Source organism: Helicoverpa zea, chromosome 21 (genome assembly GCF_022581195.2).
Source record: "Helicoverpa zea isolate HzStark_Cry1AcR chromosome 21, ilHelZeax1.1, whole genome shotgun sequence".
Classification (NCBI taxonomy): Eukaryota; Metazoa; Arthropoda; class Insecta; order Lepidoptera; family Noctuidae; genus Helicoverpa; species Helicoverpa zea.
In genome coordinates this window covers 8,471,416-8,495,802 of record NC_061472.1, presented here as the reverse complement: position 1 = coordinate 8,495,802, position 24,387 = coordinate 8,471,416, and the positions used below count along the sequence as shown (strand labels likewise).

The following is a 24,387-nucleotide window of genomic DNA, read 5'->3' as shown; positions in this document are numbered from 1 at the left end:
GTTGTTATTCAGGACCCGAAAACAGAAGATAACCTTTTATTTAATAAAGGCCACAATTCATAAACATTGTATTGTTTATACAATTTTAATTATACAAAATGAATTCACAACTTCCTAAAGAATTACTGAAAGCAAGTACACCCGTAAATAACGATGTTCGTTCATTGTAATTTTCTTGTTTATTCATTTTAGATCGGAAGGGTAGCACCCACTGGGACCAAACTCCGCTGCCTGTCTAAACAATGAATAAATAATTGTCTTTCAATTTGAATAACCGGGAAAGGTCTACGTATCATCGATTTTTAGGAAGAGTTAGTAAATAATGAGGCTGCTTTTCCTGCTAATATTTACATAGTATTAATGAGATGTTTGTTACTTTGGAAGATAATTAAGAGAGGTTTATTCGCGTGAATGAAATATTTATCCTATGAATACGAGTGAAATGATGTGATGAAGACATTGTCGCTGTAATTACTTTATCAATCCAAATCCTCAGGCAGAAACACGGGCCCCATATCTTAGCATTCCCTGATTCTTGATACGAATGATAAGTGGTCTATAATTTGCAAAAAATATAGGCACCATTTATCTTCCCTTTTGCAGTCGAACGAAAGGGTTACAATAAACCACCTTTTTGACAGTAAATATACCTAATGTGTATCGTTAGCCTATTTATACGTTGATTTGTCTTTAGAGATTGAATTTTAACATTAACTCCACATAAGTTATGTCAATCTATACTTGCAAAACAACGGATAGATATCTTACAGAAATCCACACACAGATACATACTCACTTTGTTCCTCAGGTTGTCCAAACGTGGATTGGCCAGATTGGGCGTGGTTGGAGACACGGCTGGCGACGCGCCGACCCCCAGTGGAGTACATAGACCTGACGGACTGTGGGTCTGTGACGGACGCTGGACTGTGTGCGTTGCTCCACACCTGTCCATCCTTGCAGTATTTGTATCTAAGGAGGTGTACTCTAGTCACAGGTGAGGAAATGTTGGGCTAAAGTTAGAATAATGGCAAGAGAAATTGATGGAAGGAAATGCATTTTTGCTCAACATTTTATTGCGTTTCTAGGAAAAAGGCGACACCAAGCACATTCTAGATATCTTACTCCGGAAAGTTACGTTTTCACGAGGTTTTTACTGAAATGAGTCGATTTATAGGTAGTCATAATTATTTGCCAAATGGGTGAAGCCAGAAAGCCTATTATTAAGATGGGTTGAGGAGGTCAGAAAGGCCTCGCTGTAAAATACTGGTACTGAGCTTCGTTTCGAACCCAATATAGAACCCAATAGAGAAAAGGTTAGCCAGATGATGATGATTTGCTACATGACAGGCATAGTTAATTTTGATGTATGCTGTATTGAATAAAAATTACTGTTATTCCCTTTATTTTAAAATCTTTTGATCTAGGCTTTATTTGTAGCTTTACCAAAAATCGTATTGAATAAAACCGAACACTAAAATAACGAACGAAAAAGCTTGTCTATTGAATTGGCTGGGCATAAAAATGTTACTTGTTTTTATTTACCAAAATAAAAGTGATTGCCTAAGAGAAAAACCTAATAACTTTGTTTGCGTAAAAGCTAGCCAAGAACAGAATACAATATATATCATATTTTTCCTGTGATATTTCAAGTACATATAAGTGGTTAAGACATAACAAATCATATTCTATGTCTTTTGTGAAGGACTCTATGTCGGTCATTTGTAGTAGCTTTTTGAATATGAAAATATTTCACAAAGGCAAAGTACGTAATTTTTTTTATTATTTTTGTGTCACGAACATTAATAAAATATGAAATATTTGCTTTAATTAAAATTTCTTTGCAGCATTTTGATTAAAAAATAAATACATAATATTAGCATATATTTGTATACAACTGCTACATTTTTTAATATTTCAGGCTTTTTTCATCTATTTGTTATTTATTTATTTATTTATTTAGGCACACCAACAACTTATTTACAAATACTTTCACATATATAAGTTTACAATTGTAATAAGTCCTGCGTAAATATGTTAATTACAGGTGCGCACAACGTTCAAATTAAAAATAACTTAAATTAAACTAAACCAAACTATGCATAACAAAAATAATAATAAAAAAAAGAAGAAGAATCGATAGAGGTAAATGACAAGGTACTATTCAAATTGGTCAATTTTGTGCAAAATTTAATTTATATGAGGCATTTACATTGCGCTTAAATTTATTATAGGAATCATGGAAAATGTCAAAATTGTCCGAGCTCCCGCACAAAGAGTTATATGACAAACACATAACCTTATAAAGTAAATACTCTGCAACTACTAAACTTGTCTTTCACAAATAAGCTCAATTTTCTACAAGCAATATTATAGATTATATTTATAATTTCATGATCAAAACCAGGGCAAGATCACAGGAAAATACTAGTTTGACCACACACTATGTAAATAAAACCACTTTTCTAATGCATATCATAATTTATTCTAATTTTCTCAATTTTTATAACATAATTAAGTGTGACTTAATGATAACTTGACTGATTAAAGTTAACACCCAGTAATTTAACGACAAGTTAATCCGGGAAACTAGGTTAGCTTAGAAATTAGAACTGCGGAATTTTCTAATCAATATCATGATTGGTTGTGGTCAGAGCTTAGAAAAGTCGATCATATACAGGATATAAATAAGGAGTCTTATAATCAATCTTTTATTCATTTTACCGCTTACACTATTAAAAAATATACAACTATTATGCATTTTTAATAGCCATTAAAATAATCATTTCCCTCTCATTTTTTCATCTTTGAAAATTGAATTATGGTTCTACATACTATATTTTTAAAATCTCCTGCAATAGTTCCTAAAATTAGCAAGTTCAAGCACACAAAATCTGCACCTTTAAAATATTAGTATAGATCTACTTTCCAATATACAAGGTGTTGATTTGCATTTGTGCCATAGTTCAGGAGGAGGACATAAAATATGTAAATAATCGATTGGAATTACAGTAGACGGGAAATAGCTAATATGCACTGCTTTTTTGTCATTTTAATGTCGTAGTATTTCAGAAGTAACCCAATTTTATGAATGACAATTATGAATGATCGTTGCGTATGCTTTGTGTTTGCGTTTGTTTTGAGGGAGCAGCACGGTTTTAAGGCCAGTAACACACGCGCCAAGTTTAAAATACGGCTAGATGACATTGAAAGAATTCCGAAAAAAAAAAAAAAAAAAATTACTAACCTATTTTTTTGTTGATTTGGGTCGAGAATCAGTAGCATAATTACGTCCTTGAATATGGCACGGATGCAAATCAACCGCTTGTAAGTCTACTAAAAGCATAATAATGTACAAAAGAGCCAATATATCATTATAAGTTCGGCCATTCAGAGAATGCGTTCCTGACACGTCGCGATTGAACTGACGACGTAACTTTGCAATGGCGTTGCAGTTACGATAAAAATATTTTTGCTGGTTGTTTACCGTTTTAACAATTGAGGAGCATTAAAACAACATTATTATATCAATAATCAATGAATGTAGTTACGTCGTCAGTTCAATCGCGACGTGTCAGGAACGCATTCTCTGAATGGCCGAACTTATACTACAGACCCTAATAACAACTTTATTCAATTTTTCTCGAAGAGCACTGGTCTACAAATAAGACTATACTTAAAGGTGTTCCCGTTAGTCCGATAAATAACACGGCCTGTACGGGACAGTAATCGCATTATTATTCAGAAAAACATCGGTCTAATCGCCGTAATCCGTAAGAAACGTCTATATTAGATAGCTGGTAGGCTTCTAGGCTTGTCAAGCTAGTTCGATCAGTTTTTCGAAAGTAACCAAGTAATTGCTTGTACTAGGTTTTCACACAAGATTTTCTTGTTGGAAAAAGGTTGATGTTTGTAGACGCTTATGTTAAGTGTTTTTATTTTCTTGTACTTAGGTTTTTTTTTGTGTAGATATATTGGTATTCACAAAATGATAGAAGAGGTAGATAATAAATTGATTGTAAGAAAGACTGCGTAACTGATGTTCGTTACCTACTGAATGAAAATAGGTAATTAAGAAAAATATGTTATGTTTTAGATCAGATAGCCATATTTGGTATCTGCATCAATTTGTTAGTACTTAGATGAAACGGCATTCTTCAGCTTTTGTTGTTTGAATATTTAGGGGCATTTCCATGACCGATTCTAGTTACTCTCAACTTTTACACGTGTAAACTTTTGATATGGGAACGAACAATAACAATTAATTCAGTTCTAGGGATAGCAGCGTAGCAAACAAACAGATAACAAAATATTTCTGAAACTTGTTATAAAATGTTCGTAATCCAAACTTTTAATAGCCCGGAGCTAAATCTGCGTAGAATGAGGGTACATAAACTTTAAACGATTATGTAAAATATGGGGTACCTGCTTAGATCTTTGAACTAGCTGGAAGCGCCATTGCCGTGTCTTCCTCTCTGCCAAAGCTTCGGGACTGCGTCAGTTATACCTGAGCCCTACATGGGTTGTCAAGACTATGCTTGTGTTTGAAACTTTCATGAATATACATAAGTATTGAGTAAGCGATCACTATTTACTGCGTCACTTCGCCGTCGCGTAAACTCAAACTCAGAACCTTTTTTTGGGTCTTAAAAACAATAATAACTACGACCTCGATGGCGCAATGGTCACCATGCCGGACTGCCGGATCTGAGGTCCCGGGTTCGATTCCCGGTTCGGTCGACATGTACGTTTGTGATGAGCATGCTTGTTGGCCGTGGTCTGGGTGTCACAGTATGTATTTATAAATATGTATATATGTAGCTATATGTAGTTTATCAGTTGTGTTAGCATCCATAACACAAGTTAATTAATAACTTACCATGGGGCTAACCGACCGTGTGTGAAAAGGTGTCCCAACATATTTAAAAAATAAATAACAAAAGCTCAACGGCCCTTTTCAGGCGTTGCAAAATGGGCTTAGATAATTACTCTATTTTGCTGAATCAAGAGAGCAATGATATTTTAATAGTGGGTATTTAGGTAATTGGCAGACTTCTTCGCATAGCGACTTACCTACATATTTTTATGGCGGTACTTGTTGGTTCGATACTCTAAGCGTAACGGCTTAACACAAAGTAACGGCGCAATGATAAAACTCTTTCAACTCGCTTCAGTAATTATTATAATTGTTCCCCTGTTACAAAGGGTCCGCACGAGTGACGTAGACCAGGGTTTTAGTATGTTATTGTTTAATTGTTACTGTGTATGCGAATTTTAGGCTTTGTTTAAAAACTTTGAGATTATTTTGCTAATTATTTGTAGGTAGGTACATATAGTTGTTACACGCAAAAATGATTCATTACCAAAGTTTGATAGTTCAATAAATAATCATCATCATCTGCCTAGGCTTTTCTCAACTATGTTAGGGTCAGTTTCCAGTCTAACCGGATTCAGCTGAGTACCAGTGCTTTACAAGAAGCGACGCCTATCTGATCTCCTCCCCTCCGATACCCTCAAGTAAGACTGGATGTCAAACTTTGGCTTCTAACTACCCAAGCTTCTGCTAAAGATGTTCGAATACAATTAAACCTCCCTTCGAAATACATAAACTAATCTATACTTATAATAAATCTGTAGAGAGGTCAATTCTGTGCATTGAATATATTTCCAAAAAAACTATCAGGGGGTGATTAGTGATCGATACTGTTACTGTTAATGTTACTGTTACAGCCTTTTTATCGTCCCACTGCTGGGCTGCGGCCTCCTCTCACATGGAGAAGGATTGAGCATTAATCACCACGCTTGCTCAATGCGGGTTGGGTTGATCGATACTGATGCCAAAAATGCAATCAGTAAAATTTTTGTCTGTCTGTCTGTCTGTATGTTCGTTATGGAAACAAAAACTACTTGACGGATTTCAACGAAACTTGGTACAATAATTCTTCATACTCCTGGGCAGGTTATAGGATACTTTTTATCACGCTTAGATCAATAGGAGCAGAGCAGTGATGGTAAATGTTGGGAAAACGGGAGAAGTTACTCCATTTTTTATGCTTCCGTCGCGTGTGCAGCCTTAATGGTTAAAGCTACACAGAAATCATGTATGACGGAAATGTACTCCTTAAAATTATGTAAAAAATATACTATGATAGTATATGTCTATCTTTTATGGTTGGCTCAGAATAACACATTTAACTCTCGATAGCTTAGAAGTTCGGAGCTTTCTGACTACATTTGTCTACTATTACATTTATAACACTCTTACTCACAGTAATTTAAAAAAGTTAACATTATTATCCATTCAATAAAAAAAGAATCATATAAATCGATAAAGAAACACCAAAGTTATACATGAAATAAGGTAATAAGCCATCGCGCGTAAATACTGAATCCTGCCATAAGGATCATTTTTGTGCAACGGTCGCCGAGCTCGACGCGGCTCGCGGCGCGGTGGCTGCGCGAGCTTCATACAATATTTGGCTGTTGATGCGATTGATGCCAATAGACGTTCAGTGTTCAAACTTATTGACCGACGATAATTATTATTGATATTAACAAACCTTGCTTATCAGGGCGACTTTTAGGTTATAAATAATTTATTTTTAACTTTCTTTTATTGATATTTTATAAAATAGGAAAGTACCTATTACTTATTTTGGTAATGTTTAGGTAGATATTTGTTCAAATTACAAATTATTAATAGTTTACATTTATTTCTTTTTAGGTGAAGTAGTAGTAGGTACGCATAGATTTAGATAATTGGATAAGCTGGGTGTTTATTATTTCTTCCTCTCTTTGCACAAAGTCCGAATCTAACGCGGACGAAGTCGCTGGCAGAAGCTAGTACATACTATAATACTATGTATTTCTGTAATCCACCTTTGATTTGAATACGACCCATTTAATGAAATAAAGGCTTATCACCTCATCGCGTTAAAGGTAAAATTGGTAACAATTAATTCGGGTTGAACAATTCCTTACAACGAGGAAGGATTCGGTTCAGCATCTTAATTAATTAAGTCGTGTTCTAATTGGGTGAACGGACCCATTAATCTTACCAATTAAATGGTATCCCTAAGATCATAGAACAGGTACAAATCGCGTTCGGATCAGGGTCCATTATTTATTTTCACCGGTGAATTAATTTTAGTAAGTGTTACTCAAAAACATAAAAACTAGAAACACCTGAAATAGGAACAAAATAAATAGAAAATAATATGGAATTGAAACAAAAATGAAATTGGAACCACAATGAAATTGAAACAAAAATTAAATTGGAACCACAATGAAATTGAAACTGAAACGCAATTGAAACTACAAATTTCAATGAAATTGAAACTAAAACTGGCACTATCCTTTGTATTTCAGATGCAGGAGTTCGATGGATACCATCTTACTGCGCGCTGAAAGAGCTCAGTGTGTCCGACTGTACCGGAGTCACGGACTTCGGACTGTACGAGCTGGCCAAGCTAGGACCGGCGCTGCGGTACCTTTCTGTTGCTAAGTGTACTCAGGTGAGTAGCACTAGTGTGCTTGTCTGTACATGGCTATGCATAGTAAATAGTACTTGTGAAGCATTTCGTTCTTCTTTCTGTTTGTCTTGAATTAAGTACGTATACGTATAGGTATGTACGAAAATAACACCAAGTAACTTAACATCCGTTTCCATATAAATCTCGTATTCATGATAGAAAATTTTGTTCATAAACAAAGATGCATATTAACTGGTTTTTGAATTGCTAGCCTAGTTTTTGCCAACACTACCTATGTGTTGCGGAGTTGAAAGTGGCGGATGACAGTCTGCGTCAGGATCCCTGTTACAACTCTCCGATCCTCTCGAAATACATATAGAGAGTTGCTACCTAATCGCTACCAGCTACCATTAGTTGCTACCAATAGCTACCCTCGTGGTTTTGAAGATATTCAGCATCCAAAGGTGACAGCCATTCTGATGTCAGGATAGCTGTCACTATTCCCAGTGTGAAGAAACGGCGCAAAAGTATTGTGTTTTTTTTTTCACCCAGAGCTGCTACCTAATTGCTACCCTCCAGAATTAAATTTTGGACCACATCGGTTACGTGGATAATAAGAAAACTATACACTTTTCATACCACTGGTATTTCCCTGAATTTTCAATCTCATTCCCAGAAAATTTAATATTTTCATATTTTCCATATTGCGGGATAGACTGTTGCCTGTGGTAACGAGATCAAGTAGAATCGTTTTCATTTTTCTGAGAATAGACCATATTGTATTTTCAAAAGGTCAATTCTCAATTTAGATTGTGAAACCAGCTGTTTTACGCGTTTCTTTGGGCTCTAACAATACTCAGGTTTTAAACTATCCGTGTACAATAAAAATCAATCGGTTCAGTAGTTTTTGCGTCAAAGTCGAACATACAGAGTACTTTCGAATTACAAATATTTGTAAGGACGACATGTTTCCAACAGTTTCACCTGCGTCCTTAGGAAAATTAGAACTACCTACCTATATGTAATAGAAAAAATATTGTTGCACTGGGATAATGGAAATTTCCAACAGGATTTTTTTTCGATTCGGTCCAGTAGATTTAGAGCACAAAAAGATTTTCCTCTTTATAAAATTAGTGTAGATTAGGAGAAACCACATCAAAGGAAGCAAATACGGCAAAAATTAAGCCTAACGTTTCATTATGCGGAAGCCACTGATAAATGAAGAACCTTTTAATTTATATTCAGTTTATAATACGGATGAGTAAACCCATGTTTAAACTGAAAATACTGAAATATTTCCCTTTGTTCAAAGAGGCTCACTTTGTTAGTCTGGATTCAACAGTTGTAAAATATTAAATGATCTTCTACTTTGGGTAAATAAGAAAAGGTTGATTCTTGTTTATTTTGTAGTAAAAAATATGGCAACTTTAATTTGGTGGATGAATATTTTATTGTTGTAAAATAGAAAGGGTTTTGTTTCTTGTAATAGCAGTATTGTTTATTTATTGAAAAGTTGGATAAAAATATGGCAGAGAGATTACTTTTCTGCTAAATTATTTTACTATTTAAGGGGTCATTCTACATATTATAACGGGTACAACATTTAGGGTGAGTTTTATCACTTAGCTATAACGATAACTAATCATAAACAGCCATACATTGGTCAAATCCGCGATTTGACCACTTCAAACGGTTTATCGTTATATTTAAATGATGCAACCCACCGTTAGACACGTATTTTAGTTTCACGTAATGAAATAGAGAAGATTTGTAACCTTAAAATAATTATTTACACATTTCATGAGTTTTCGAAAGTTTATTTTTTTTAGAAATACATTGGTTGAAAAGCTATTCATTGCAAAGATTTGCTAAATTGATTTATTGTCGGAAAGTGATCGTACTTAGGCGGAATTCGGAGATTGGACAAAATTGTTATTGGTTTTTCCACTTAGGGTTTTACCGGATGGGATATACAAGCTGTTGATTTGCATCTGTGCCATAGTTCAGGAGGTTGACATAAAATACGTAAATAATCGATTGGAATTACAGTAAACGGGAAATAGTTAATATGTGCCGCTTTTTTTGTCATTGTAATGTATGAGTGAATTGATTGAAATTTATGAGTGATCGTTGCATATGTTTTGTGTTTACGTTAGTGTGAGAGCGCAGCACGGTTTTAAGGCCAGTAACACACGCGCCGAGTTTAAAAACGGGTAGGTGACATTGACGGAATTCCGAAAAAAAAATTAAATCAAAATTTTTCGTACCAATTTTTTTGTTGATTTGGGTTGAGAATCATTAGTATAATTACGTCTTTGACTATGGCACGGATGCAAATCAACAGCTTGTATTTCTCAGAAATAGTGATTTAGATTTTTATTCGATTGATGATGGCTTAATCTTTATAATATCTGTTTATCTTTCGGAAAGAAAAGACTTAATAGATTTGGAAGATTTAAAGATAGAGATAATGTAATGAATGAACTTGAAAATAACTTGTCAATTTAAAAAAAAAATGGTCTTATATACATTGGGCTGATTTTATCTGAGTGTGGCAAAAGCTTATCATTACTTTGCTGTTTGGCAAAAAAAAAGTAAGATAATATTTATAGTACGACTAGATACGATTTTCTAAAACTATGTCAGTCTCCCTTCAATAAGTACATAAACTGAATTTATAGTCACGTTGATTGCTTCTACATGTAAAAGAAGTTCTAAGAACTCATTCTGTGACAAAATACGACTTAGAAACTTAACACTACGTCTAGCTAGACCAAAGTCTGGAAGTTATGATCACATCTTTTTGTTATGGAAATAAGTAAAGCAACTGTATGGAAAGTTTATACAAGTTTAAGTTCAATTTTGTTACATTTTAAGTTCATAAATTGCAAATTGAATTTCAGAAATGAGAACAAAGACTAAGTTTAATTTATGATTTTTTGGTTCATCGTATTTGCATTGGTAAATAATTCTACCGTTTTATTAAAGTCAATTGGCCAATAACTGGTGAAATGTAAGAGTGTGACGATTTTTGTGTGTAGAACTATTCCTGCATTAATTAATATGAAGTGATGTTCGCTTGTAGAATAAAAATAGAGTCCAATTGCCCACTTGGATTCTGCATAAATAAATCAGTAGTGTCCATGGAAAAGTCCCGTTCTTGGGAAAAAACATAACCTAACCAAAACACGCGATAACCAATTACAGGAAGTTTAATAAAGACGAATGAACTCGTGGTCCACAAACTTCATACAGTTTTAATTAGTTGACTAGCAGAAACTTGGCTCAGAGGCCATTCGTAAGAACTTGTAGTTCTTCTTAATTAGTCTTGCAATCTAATCGTCATTTGAAAGTACTATTTTTGCTTGCGATTAAGTCTTACAGTTGTTTTTTTCCATTCAAAATGAACGTAGTTCCTGAAACAAATATTACAATATCAGCATTACTTTTATTCTAAACTGTGACATAGTACCAACACCAGAATAAAACGACCCAAAGGCCCAAGTACACCGAGAGCATAAACGTGCGTTTTTAAAACAATTGTTTCCTTTGAAACTTGAACTTCAAAATTCATACTATTATTCATAATTCTAAGAAAACTGTTTACTTTGAAACTTGAACTTAAAAAAATCGTAGCAAAACAGTTGTTTTAAAAAACTGACGTTTAAATTAACAGTGATATTCAGCCTTATTTTTTTATAACATCGTCAATTGTGAAATTTTGTGAAAACCACTTACAATGCTTTTCCTCCAGCAGTTAAGCTTGAAACATTACTCTGATTAAAGCAAATATCAGTGTTGGTTTCTGTTGCAATCATAAATCCAATCTAAATGCAGACGATGGCAATCTACACGTTATATGAAGTTATATCTACTACTCAGTATGCTCTTCAAAGCGCCAATTTACTCGTGTAGCGGACTTTCAGTTCAACCAATTATACTGGAACTGAATAATATCCATATTTTGTTTTGAATCTGGATTTGACGTTTTAAACCAAATTCTACAGAAACCATTTGACCTATCTCTGTATAATTATGGTTTTGCAAATATTGTTATAGATTATATAGCCAGTGAGATATGATATACAGATGAGATAGATTATATACCTCGGGCAGACATTGCAGTTAGGTAGAAACAACTTTGAGGACGAGGTGAATAGGAGAATTCAGTTGGGTTGGGCTGCATTTGGGAAGCTACGTCGAGTCCTAACATCGTCGATCCCACAGTGCCTAAAAACAAAAGTCTTCAATCAGTGCGTCCTACCTGTCATGACTTACGGAGCCGAAACGTGGACACTGACGGTACGGCTGGTCCACAAGTTTAAAGTCGCTCAGCGGGCTATGGAAAGAGCTATGCTCGGCGTTTCTCTGAGGGATCGCATCAGAAATGAGGTAATCCGTCAGAGAACTAAGGTCATCGACATAGCCTACCGAATCAGCAAGCTGAAGTGGCAGTGGGCTGGCCATATTAGCCGAAGAACCGATAACCGTTGAGGTAAACGAGTTCTAGAGTGGAGACCACGCCTCGGCAAACGTAGTGTAGGACGTCCTCAGGCACGGTGGAGTGATGACTTGCGCAAGACGGCTGGCAGGAGCTGGATGCGAGAAGCCGAAAATAGATCTCAGTGGCGTGCACTTGGAGAGGCCTATGTCCAGCAGTGGACTGCGATAGGCTGATGATGATGATGATATAGCCAGTGACTGCCTGACCCTCCGTACTATAAAGAGTGAAACCTCTTGTGTACAACTATGTATGTCTGGACCCTTATTATGTGTGGACGATTAACCAATATGAAGTTTGACTGACGGTTGCTATGTTAATATTAAAAAATCCTTACCTACCAAACCAAAACTTATTTTTCTTTTATTCCCTGAATCTCCCAAAAATATTTTTTCTGCATTTTACACCACTTTATAACTTGTCTTTACTTCTCCAGGTATCAGACTCTGGTGTCAGAACCCTGGCCCGAAGATGCTACAAGTTGCGGTATCTGAACGCCCGAGGTTGTGGGGCCCTCGGAGACGATGGCGTGGAAGCCATAGCCAGGGGGTGTTCCAGGCTAAGGGCACTCGATCTTGGTGCTACTGATGTCTCTGAAGCGGGGTTACAGGTAAATCTTCTTTCTTAAATCTAAGGACATAATTATTTGCCTAGGCGTTTCCGAACTTTTGGAAAGACTGCTTGATTATGCTGGTCAGACTTTCAAGTTTCTGGTAATCTTTAAATACCAAAATTTTTTAGACAGTAGTAATATACGTAATTGAAATTTACATATTAGTTGGGCCGAGAAGACCTTAGGTCTGTCAAGGTTATATATTTATTTATTTTATTTATTTAGAATACTTTTTGCACATTGTACAACGGCGGACTTAACGCCTTAGGCGTTCTCTGCCAGTCTACCTTAGGGTGGTGGTGAAATAGAAGTGGTGGGTGCAACACAATTTGAGCATCAGTGGAAGATAATAAAAATATATATTTATGCATATATAAATATAATATACATATATAACTATATATATATATGTATATATACATATTACAGTTGTATATATATATATATATATGCATATATATATAGGTATATATACAACTGTATCCAGGAGTATGTAGGAGAAGATAGTGAGAAAAATGAACTACTGTAATGATTCCGCCAACTTGCCATGGATATACTTAGTACTATATATACTAAGTATATATGTATATACTAAGTAGTTTCTCGCTAATCTGGTCTTTTCACATTATCAAAAAGACTGTCGGAAATATAGGACGGTATTTTCAATTCTTGAATACATTTTGACATTTTTCCATTTTGATGTCTTCTATTTCAGATCTTGGCCCGATGCTGTCCAAACCTAAAGAAGCTCGCTCTCCGAGGCTGTGAGTTAGTCGGAGACGATGGTTTAGAAGCAGTAGCATATTACTGCAGAGGATTAACACAGCTCAACATTCAAGATACACCGGTCACGTTAAGAGGTTACAGAGCGGTTAAGAAGTACTGCAAAAGATGTGTTATTGAACACACTAACCCTGGATTTTGTTGAAATGAGGACCTTTCAATTGTGGTAATAGTATCGAGCATATTTGTGTCGAAAAGACTGTAGTCTAATGGCGTAAAAGAAGATTGATGTTTCAATTTTGTATCTTTAAAATACAGAATGTAGGAAAAACAAAAGACTACATTGTTATTGATATAAGAAGACAGAAGTTTTGATGTTCCATATTTATTGCTTTGATTAAAAAATAGTCAAAATGTTTGGTATTAGGAAAACGAGACTCAAATGGGAACTTGGAACAAGAGATTTGAAATCCTTTAAGCGATCAGAATACGATAAGAACTCCGCTTCAGCAACTTTTGGCCTTGTTCAAACGCAATAAGGTTTATTTTCGTGCTGCATTATTACGGACTTGACCTTTACGTTCATATGAACGAATCTCATAAACATGTATTCTCATAAGGGAAAATTGAGTGTCTTTGTTTGAATAAAAGCTTTTGTCAGAAAATAAATCATAATAATACGCAAGTATTTATATGAATAACTGTCTGGTTGGGATTTCGTTTTTATAGACCTACATGATATGACGAATTTTACAGAGGTTTTTTACAAAAAACCTATCTCGAACTGTGAATTGTCTATGTACAACTTTCCTATTTTCATAATTATTTTTGTAAATAAAAAAAGAGATTTTAGTATACTAACATTATTTTATATAAATGTAAATGCTTTAAATATAAATATAACCGAGTAAGATAATGATTTAAAATATGTTTTAGTTTAAGTATGTATTTATGTACAGGGTACAGAAAAAGTTAAGGGTGTTTTAAATGGGTGATCAGGCGAAAATGTGCGACTTGTAGTATTGAAAAAAAATCTTAGAAAAAGTTCGTAGATCATTCTACTAAGTTTGATCCTAAAGGTTGTTCGATACGATTTTGTAACACCAAAACGTATAACTTAAAATTTATGGTTTAATACTGGACTTTGCAGTAATGGTGTTTTTTTATGGCATAAATTAAAACCAAATCGTTAAAGGAGAAATATTTTACGTTGCTACAAATCCGAGCTAAACTGTCGAATTCGTTTTTTTGTTGAAAATTGCGGACGAAAGGACCAAACATATAATGAGATAGGTATTTAATATTTCTTACATCGCTATTATTAGCTAAGCTACGCTTAAGCTATACTAGGACAGCTTAGATTAAAAACTTCTTAATCAGTAAATTTATTCAGTAAATGTATTCAGGATTTTGTACATTATCTCTGTAATTAATATAGCTTTCATAATTTTACATCTTCTCTAAAAGAATGTTTAACGAGGAATCTTAATAATTTACTATTTTAGAAAATAATATTTTTTCTCTAAAAGCCTGAATAATTTACTTACAGTCCATTTTCCTCAATTTAGAATGAAACACAATCTTTGCATGTTCGCTTTTTTACAAATTTTATAGCATTAAATTAAAAAAAATATTTTATGTCCGAAGAAGTTGACTACCTATATCTTCATTGTATACTATTTTTATTTTCCAATATAAATATACAAATACATGAAAAGCCCCGTGTGAATATCAAATGCTTGTAACTAACAAAACCATTACTGGATTTGGTTCAGTAATAAACTGAATTCTGCCCCCGGCGACGTTTACAATGTGAATATATAAAATAGCCCGCACTCAGTTATCATTAAACTATCAATTTGTGTGAAACAAAATACGGATAAAATTATGATTCGGACAAAATATTGTGCCATAGCGTTTCATTCTACATTTAGACTAAAATTTTGCCTCGAAAAGTAGATGTACCTTATTGATAAAAAATCATGTTTTCCAATAGCGAAAATTACTTCTGAAATTTCTTTTTTTGGACTGCAACAGTTCCTATAACATTGAAGTCAGAAGTTGTTTTCTCTAATGGGAAAAAAACTTATAAATATGTAATTACAGCTAATATCTTCAAAAGATATGGCGCCCTAGAATAAAATTATTTCTATTTTAACTGAATTGCCATTGTTGATTTAGTTTTTATTATTAAATTATATTTTTTAACATATACTTTCGTTTTATTTTTTTATCAGTGACAGTTAAAGCTTGTGTAAATTAAGTAGGTGTGTCTGTGTGAACTTTGAGTATTTATTTTTACTTTTGAGCTTGTCATTATTTTTTACTGATTTATTCACAAAATGAGATAGTCAATTCGTTGATAATTTATTTATTATTATTATCAACTTACAACTATTATTACAGGAACTTATCCTAATGCAATAGCGTAGACAAATTATAATTAATTTGCTATTCTAGCTAGGCTAGTTAGGCTAGTCTAGTTGAAGAAAATGCAAATACCTATATCGTTTCATAGGAGCCTGCGAGGGCCTATTTAAAAAAAAATATATATACATATTTGACTTTGATTTCCTACTTAATAGTGTCCAATCAACGGACGGACAACACCAAGCTATAACTTAACCATACGAAATTCATAAACAAACAGTAAGTAACACATCTCACCTTTTAAAAATGAAATCAAATATCTTTCTCATAAAACTAGCACATTAACTTCGCAACAAGATCTGGGTACACATATTAAGTCTTCATATTGCTTCCTTATTACGGAAACACCTTCTAAACTGATGTTAATTAGAACAACCCAAGCTTAGCGGTGAAGGATAATATCATATTTGATACCGCACTAAGGAACTCGGTCCTTATTAGCATATTACACGGGTATACATGAGTATACCTCGGTAAAATTGGTCGGGAGTTAGGTAGCGTTTATTGGGAAGCGGAGCGATCTTTAAGGTACGTTTTAATTACTAGCTGCCGAATGCAACTGCAGTCCGTCCGTGCTGTTGCCACTGCGATCCAAAACGGTTTCATGAAAATATTTTACGATTTGATGCTGTCGCGGCAAGAGTCGACAGTTGCAGTCGGCAGTCGGCATTCAAAACGTACCTTTAGAACAAAAGACACCCAAGTTTACCGACAGCCCGAACATCAGTTTTCTGAAAACAACAGTTTACTATGAATTTACACGTTCAATTTTCAAAGGAAACAGTTGTTTTAACGAAAACTTACGTTAACGTTGTCGGTGAAAATGGGCCCGAGTCATTTTCAATCGATTGAGAGTAAATAAAAATGTTCCATGAATAAACAGACAGATAACAGACGCGTAGGTATTTGTCGTGGACATTGTACATAAATATTTTATTTTTTAAACAAATCAAGTTCCCAGCTTGTCAACTGCAACTGCAAAGCAATGAAACCAAGTCAACTGTAAAGAATCGCGAGCAATATTTTCGATTTCCTATTTTCTTTCTATCAGTTCTTGGTATATAGTGCAATCAAAAGCGAAGACTGTCTTCTGCAATTTTATATGATGAAGTGCTAAGAAATCAAACAAAACCCTATCAAAAAAATGTGTGAACTTTTTTGGAAATCGGTTATACATTTTAAAACGCTACCCTCTGTTCTGTAGACGCCATCTTAAACATGTCACTAATGTTCTCATAGTGCTTTCTTAGAACTCTTTCAAAGTAATTGAAAGTAGTAAGTGACTTACACTTAGGCGTTTATTTACTCGCTTCTCGGTAAGCGTTCCAACACGTAACTAAAACACTGATGCGTTGGTACTCCAGCGGTAATTCTGTGAAGTCGCGAAGAACGGGTATGAGATGAAGGTACTGCTATCGGTAGGGCATTATTTATTCTACTTACTTAAATTTAGAATTCATGAAACAGCAATTTTTTATGGGTAATCATCGAATGACCCCATCCGCTGTGGGTAAGCAACTTGAGGGAGTGTCAGACTCTTACTGACTAAAACCCATAATGTTCCTTCTTAAGCATTTTATGTATCATGGCCGCGTTAACTCTTGCGAACAATCCCTTAATTCATGGAACTAGTTACTTTATAAGGTGTCTTAGAAATAAATGCTACTGAAAATGATCGATTATATATTAATAGAACGCAGCCAACGCTAGGATTGAATTGACATCTACCGCAATTCTCACAATTTCCAACTCTAGCGTCAGTTTTCTCTCAATCACTCGTCATCGTGTCTCCAGTGTCTGTAATCGAATGTCTGTCATAATGTACTCGGGAATTTGAAGCTACGAGAATATGTTCACAATAGGGTTGGCACGGTCGGAATGTACTTATATGCCTTTTGACTCTGCAGTTCAAAGAGTCAGCTGTTGACCCGATGCGACGGTCGTCTGACAGTTACAGAAATGAAATGGTTATTCGGTCTGCAATTGTATCTTTTATGCATAAACCTTTGCTGTATGTGCACATATGGCTAGGACTACATCCTGCATCGCGCCTCGATTAATTGTCTTGTGGAATTAATGCTAGATATTTTTTTTCCCTAGCAACTGGAACTGGAAGCCGGCAACAAAGTTGAAAAAAGGCGAAAAAACGGAGATGATGATGATTTTCCTAACATTTAAAAGTCGGCTTTTTTAGTGCTGTTTAGAAATAAATAAATGGAGTCTACATTGCGTATAAGTTAAAAATTTCCAATTTTTTCAATCAAGCTACCAAATATCGGTGACAGAAATGGCAAATTCACAAGTAATTTTGATCATATTTTTCTTCGATTTATCCAACCACAGATGACATCCTTATCTGTTCAAGTATTTTAACATATCAGATCAGCTTGAAACTTAATCGGATTTATTCGAAACTAGATATTGCACGCGACTTCGTCCGTTTCACGAGGGAAACTATATCCCTTACCCAGATAACAAGCCGATGTCTAAACTAAGTACATATATGTGTCTTCATAATATAATCAGCATCACCGATAGACGTCATCGCGGTATCACCGGCTGTCGCTGAAAACCAGCGCTGGGACTCCGTCTTGTTCCGGGTAGGGGCATTATGCTGAGCGAGGGCCGTATTGCGCGCTTTAAGACGCATATTTTGACCTATTATTATTTCAGAATCATGTGCCTAATTTTAAGTGTGTGTATGCGTCTATTGTTGCGCAATAAAATTTATTTTCTTTTCTTTCTTTTTTTCTTTCATTCAGAGCACCATATATTACCATGCAAAACTCCATCTTAATAATTGAATTTACCATGAAAGGGTTATAAACAAACACACTGTCGCATATCTACACATAAGGATACCCGACACGATCATATTTCCTAACTCCAAATATATTACATACCACAAACTTTGACTTATGGGCCATATATTATGTTATTGTTCTGATTTATATACGGAATTGCTTAACACTATCTCTCAGTTTGCCAGAAGTTAGGCCGAGATGGTAGACAGTTGTATGATATATAGAAACTGATGAAAACAAAAGAGCTTGGAGCTAAGTGATTTTGTCAATAGTTTTGCGGAGTTGTGTGTAGCAATATCAAAATATAATGAAGGAGAAATTTTTTTTTGTTTGTTTGTACCCTAAAGGCTCCAAAACTACTATCTGAAAAATTCTTGCACTGTTGGAAAGCTACAGTCTTTCCGAGTAACATAGGCTATATTTTATCCAAGTACGGGCAGTAGTTCACACTAACGCGGGTGAAACCGTGGGAAAAAGGTTAGTGTTTTTTAGTGTGGTAACATAAAAATTTTATTCATAACGAACAGGTACAAGAAAATTTCCTTCAGTAATGAGATTTCTTCCAGGAAAATATACAAGACGTGATGAGGAGTGGGCGTTTAGGAATATAAGTAATAATCGTGTTTTTCAATGGTACATGTTTAGGTTATAACACAGTTCTCATTTCTTCAACATATTACGATTCGTGAAAGATTGTCATTGAACATCCTTGGCAGTCGTTACGGGTAGTCAGAAGCCAGTAAGTCTGACACCAGTCTAACCAAGGGGTATTGGGTTGTCCGGGTAACTGGGTTGAGGGGGTCAGATAGGGCAGTCGCTTCTTGTAAAGCACTGGTACTCAGCTACATCCGGCTAGACTGGAACCCGACACCAACATAGTTGGGAAAAAGGCTCGGAGGATGATGTCTACGATTCGTGAAAGTTTAATCATGTCAGAAAAGAACTGTTTAAGAAAAGAGGATCAGGGATAATGTAATGTATGAATGGCGTTTGAAATCACGACGGCAAAGGGTTTGTTCGTATCGTCCACTCAGCAGTTATCAGAATTTATATTAAACCGTTATCTAGGCAAATATTAATTTACTTATTATATTAATTGAGTCACTGCAGTATCTTATCGAGTGCGATACGCGTGTGCCCAAACACAAACCATTCTGGGTCGATATTAATAAATCTGGGTTTGTTCACTGATTAAAGAATTTTTGACCTAATATTTAGATACGCAAAAAAATATTGGCAAGTCGTAATCATAATTATTAGTTAACATATTTTGTAAAAAAAAAATACAAGAGAATTAAAGAAATTACGTTACCTATGTAGTTAAATGTTACGCCTCGTTGACTTTTAATCACATCTTATACTGTGAAAGTATGTATATATTTTATATCTGAGCAAAGCACCACTATGTATCTAAAATATATAAATATGCTAAGAAAATATTGAATCCTTTCCTGCCACAAACCCTCGTTCGAGAGTGACATTATTTGCAAACATACAAGGCATCTTCGTCAATGGTTGTCTGTCCGTCTGTCATTTCAAGGCGCACCCAAATACTACAAATCAACAGTAACGTGAAAGCAATTCAAAGCTTTTAGAGACGTCGTGCAAATGGGCATGAACTTGTTCTGCACAGCGGGTTTACTCGTCCGTCCTGAAACGTCACATCAAACATCTCTCTTTTGTCATATTTAGTACATTTACTCGGTTTGGTTCCCATATCAAAATATCCTTTAGCCAGAAATCAACATCACTCCCCTTATACCAAATTTTATTTGTGGTCGGCGCAGCATGTCTTCTTCCATATTTTCCTCCCTGCAACTGAAAAGGGAAATTCTTTCCAGTCATACACATTGTTCTTTAAACAATAGCCTATAACTCCTTGAAAATTGGTATTTTTATTGTAGCAAGAATTTTTCAGACTTTCGCGTTTTACATAAAAAGTTAAGCATAGAAAGCCCAGCATGGGTCCTTAAATCCTTACATGGTAATGTACAAAAAAGTATCACATTTAAATATTTCAAGTTTGGCAGGGCTTTGCAGTTTCCGTGTGTAATCTGCCTTAACTGGAGTGAAGTGTTTGCGGAATTTTGTCAACAATTGCATTCACTTGAAACGTGCCGAAACCAATACACAGAATTGAAATCTGAAGTGGCCATGGGTTATTAAAATCATGCCCCTGATTGAAGTTGGCTATCAATTTTTGGGTGACTGAACTTTTGTCCTTCTTTTTGTTGATATAGGCAAAGGTTAAACAATTACGTTTTATATAAGAATAAAATATATTAGAATATTTTTTCCCTTGTTTAAAGGAATCTCTCTCCACGAAATTCTACCTCTAGAAAACTATCAAGTAATCTATACTATAACAACAAAGTACGCAACAGCTGTACTTGGAACGTAAGCTATATTCTGTTAAGTTTCAAGCAAGCGACGCCATTCGAAGAACTATGAAATATGCATAGTTTGGTATGCAAACTAAGATAGGTGCAAAACTTTTCCAATCAACTTTGAACCTTACACTTAAGAGATAAAGTTGAAAAATGAATGAACATATTTGACAAATTGTACCAGCTTGATGTGCTTGGGCCCGTACGTAAGTAGAACTACGAGCGCGTGTAAGATTTTGATCGAAAACGTGTTAAACGCACGCTCCAATGATTTTGATGAAAAATAGGCAAAGAATATGCAAAGAGGATCATTTTGTTCAAGCCTTTGAACTGTGATGCTGTCTTGTGAAACGAGAAACGTTTCTAAAAATCATATATTCGTAATCGGATATACCGATATAAGAATAAAAGTCTCGTAAGTAAGATCGGATATAAGTTGTTTATATAAAATGTTATTATACGATTTAATTTTATAATATTTATGTATAGTATTTTGTATGGGCCTTAGATGCCTGATTTAAAAATAAAATAGTAAATAAATAAATAAGATGTTTTATGTGATTAAATAAAATAGAATCCTTTTTGGTGCAGTTGAGGAAGTTAGTTCATCATCCTCCGAGCCTTTTTTTCCCAAACTATGTTGGGGTCGGCTTCCAGTCTAACCGGATTCAGCTGAGTACCAGTGCTTTACAAGAAGCAACTGCCTATCTGACCTCCTCAACCCAGTTACCCGGGCAACCCGATACCCCTTGGTTAGACTGGTGTCAGACTTAGGTACTGGCTTCTGACTACCCGTAACGACTGCCAAGGATGTTCAATGCCAGCCGGGACCTACAGTTTAACGTGCCATCCGAAACACAGTCATTGGTGTCTAAGATATACTTAGAAAGTACATACAAACTTAGAAAAGTTGCATTGGTACTTACCTGACCTGGAATCGAACCCGCGCCCTCCTACTCGAGAGGTCGGTTCTTTGCCGACTAGGCCACCACGACTTTTCGTTGACGAAGTTAGTTAAAAGCTTTTAAATTCATCTTGTTTGTTACTTTGTCATCGATAGACCGTGTCACATTTTCATTACAAAAAAAAACATAAAAGCTTTCAAAATACATAGGTATATAAATGTCGACCTTTAAACAATTTTATTGTACTGGATAATTTCCAACAGTGTGTATGCTGTTGGCTATTTCGTTAAAGGCCCCAAGAAGATATGCTGATCAATCTTGCAGCGTCTAGTCAGACAGAAACTGACCAACAATCATGCAATATGTCTCAGAAGATAAATAGCAGGGATCAGATGGCTGTGGCTATGATCAAAATAGAACCCCATTCATTCTGCGACGTATCGGGATAGGTTATATATCTGATATGACTATATATATATATATATAACTATGTTGGGATTGGCTTCTATGTAGTTATAACTAGATACAGATGAATATTTGTATTTTTAATGGACTGACTCTCTGACCTGATCAGTGATCTAAGTTGATCGTTATTTGGGTGTAGCAATGTTTGAAAAATGATAGTATATGTATTTTAAGTGCAGTCAAATTATTTTGTGGTATAAAAAATGCATTAAAGAGTAGGCTTATAAGCACAATCGATTATAACTTTACCTATTAGACGTACGACGTAAAATAAATTAAAATATTAGCCCTACAAAATTTAAGTCTACAAATAAGACAGTGAAAGTTGGCTATTTTAGGCAGGAAGATCAGACCCAGAATTTTAAATTAAAAGATTTGATCTTTTCTAAGCGCCGCAGTAGCGAAAGTCATTAAGCCTAAGTTTTGAGTTTCAGTTATTTTGGAACATTTAAAATAAATGTGATATTAAATACTTACTACGTCTTGTAATTTATCACACTCTCCATTAGTAAGAACGTACAAAAAAGTTTTTCCTTCCTAATTACTTTCCCATAAGTGTTATGGGTAAAAAACTGCAGCTGTAGCATTCCCATGTATTTCTTGCGTCCCAATATTATAACTTATCCTTTCCTAATTTTCCTTGTTCTTGTTATTCTTGCCATTCTTGCTTCCTTTATGTAATTCAGTGAGGGTCAGTTGATTGGAAAAAGTGCGTTGCGCATCGAAAATCGTTTAATTCGTTATGGTGAGATTCCACCAAAATTGATCGCGAAAAGATGATATAAAGATAAGGATTGTCCACTAGCACATGTTTACGCAACGGAGACAGCAATTTCAAAAATATTTCACGAAATTTCGTACTGATTAGAGCAAGTATACTAGAAGAAACATTTGTGTTCGCCAAAATGACGCACGCCGGTGGATTTTCGCCTTAATGTTTATAATTTTGTTACTTAATTAAGTTGAGTCATCTATTCATCAATATTCTATGTAGTCTTAGAAATTCTGAAATTGTTTCAAGTCGTCAATTGTTTTGTTTGTGTTTTGTTTTGAATGAACCCGTTGATATCAGGTTTCAGTTTATATTGAAATATAACTGGGCTCCTTGTTCTAGTTTGTTGACTTTGCATCTTGTTTAGACTTTCTAACTTAGAGCCCTTTATAACGTTGTATATTAATTATTTATTACGTAGAATCTTCTCATCTTAAGGTAAAACTTTTGGTAGAATTTTTATTTTGTTTTTGATTGATTTTCTACTCAGTTGCTGAGTTTTGCTTACTTAAGAAATTCATTTTGGCGGAAAGGGTTGTTGCGTTCAGGAAACGGTTCACCATTTAATTTGGATCCGTTCGAAGCTTTCGGAGTTTGCTTAGTCAAAAAAAGAATTGTAAAATAAATTGATTTTGAATTGCGGTTTTAAGTTTATGAACAAACCTTGTTTGAGAATTTTCTTACTCGTTGATTTTGCGTACGTGATTGCAGGGATCGAGCAGAATACCAGCATAATTTCTGCTTGCATTTTATATTTCTTATTGAGTTGGTATCTTTGTTTGTGCTGAATAAGCGTTTATCTATTATCCTTTTTTTTGATCCCAGTTTTTATTTGTTAGTGGTTAATTCAGAAGTAGGTACAACAGCGTATAATAAACTGATTATTTATATTGCGAGCTAGCTATAAACGGCCTTATTAATATCTACAATAGTTACCTAGCAAAGTTTAGTCTTCACTATCTGATCTTATTAAAGTGTTCTCAGAAATACTGATCAATTTGTGACCTCAGCTCGACAGTTACAGATGTTTTATCTCACGAAAGCGGGAGAGCTACACTTGTGTGTGTCAATGTGCATGTTCTATGCACATTGCCTTTATATAATAGACCGTGTGTGAAGGTGTCGCGATATTTATATGTCTCGAGGGGTAGAGCTCCCATACAAAACTGCGATGCGATGCGTTTTGTGTGGCCGCCTTTAGGGTGTGTTTTTTGGAGATGGCGTTTGGCTGTTCATAATATTGTATAATAACACCCCTTCATATAATAACACCTACCATGTGCAACTTTACTGCACTATTATATGTGACCACGTGCTT

The 24,387-nt window shown here is 34.8% G+C and overlaps 1 protein-coding gene across 1 annotated transcript in view; it reads left to right on the top strand.

Annotated features, from left to right (window-relative positions):
* LOC124640877 (F-box/LRR-repeat protein 7) overlaps window positions 1-15,518 on the top strand; it is a 90,433-nt gene extending 74,915 nt beyond the window's left edge. The window contains exons 5-8 of the mRNA XM_047178833.1: window positions 809-994; window positions 7,366-7,511; window positions 12,407-12,580; window positions 13,299-15,518. Of these exons, the coding sequence (XP_047034789.1) occupies window positions 809-994; window positions 7,366-7,511; window positions 12,407-12,580; window positions 13,299-13,511 (719 nt within the window). The 3' untranslated portion in view covers window positions 13,512-15,518. The remainder of the gene's footprint in view (window positions 1-808; window positions 995-7,365; window positions 7,512-12,406; window positions 12,581-13,298) is intronic.
* Window positions 15,519-24,387: the final 8,869 nt, after the last annotated feature.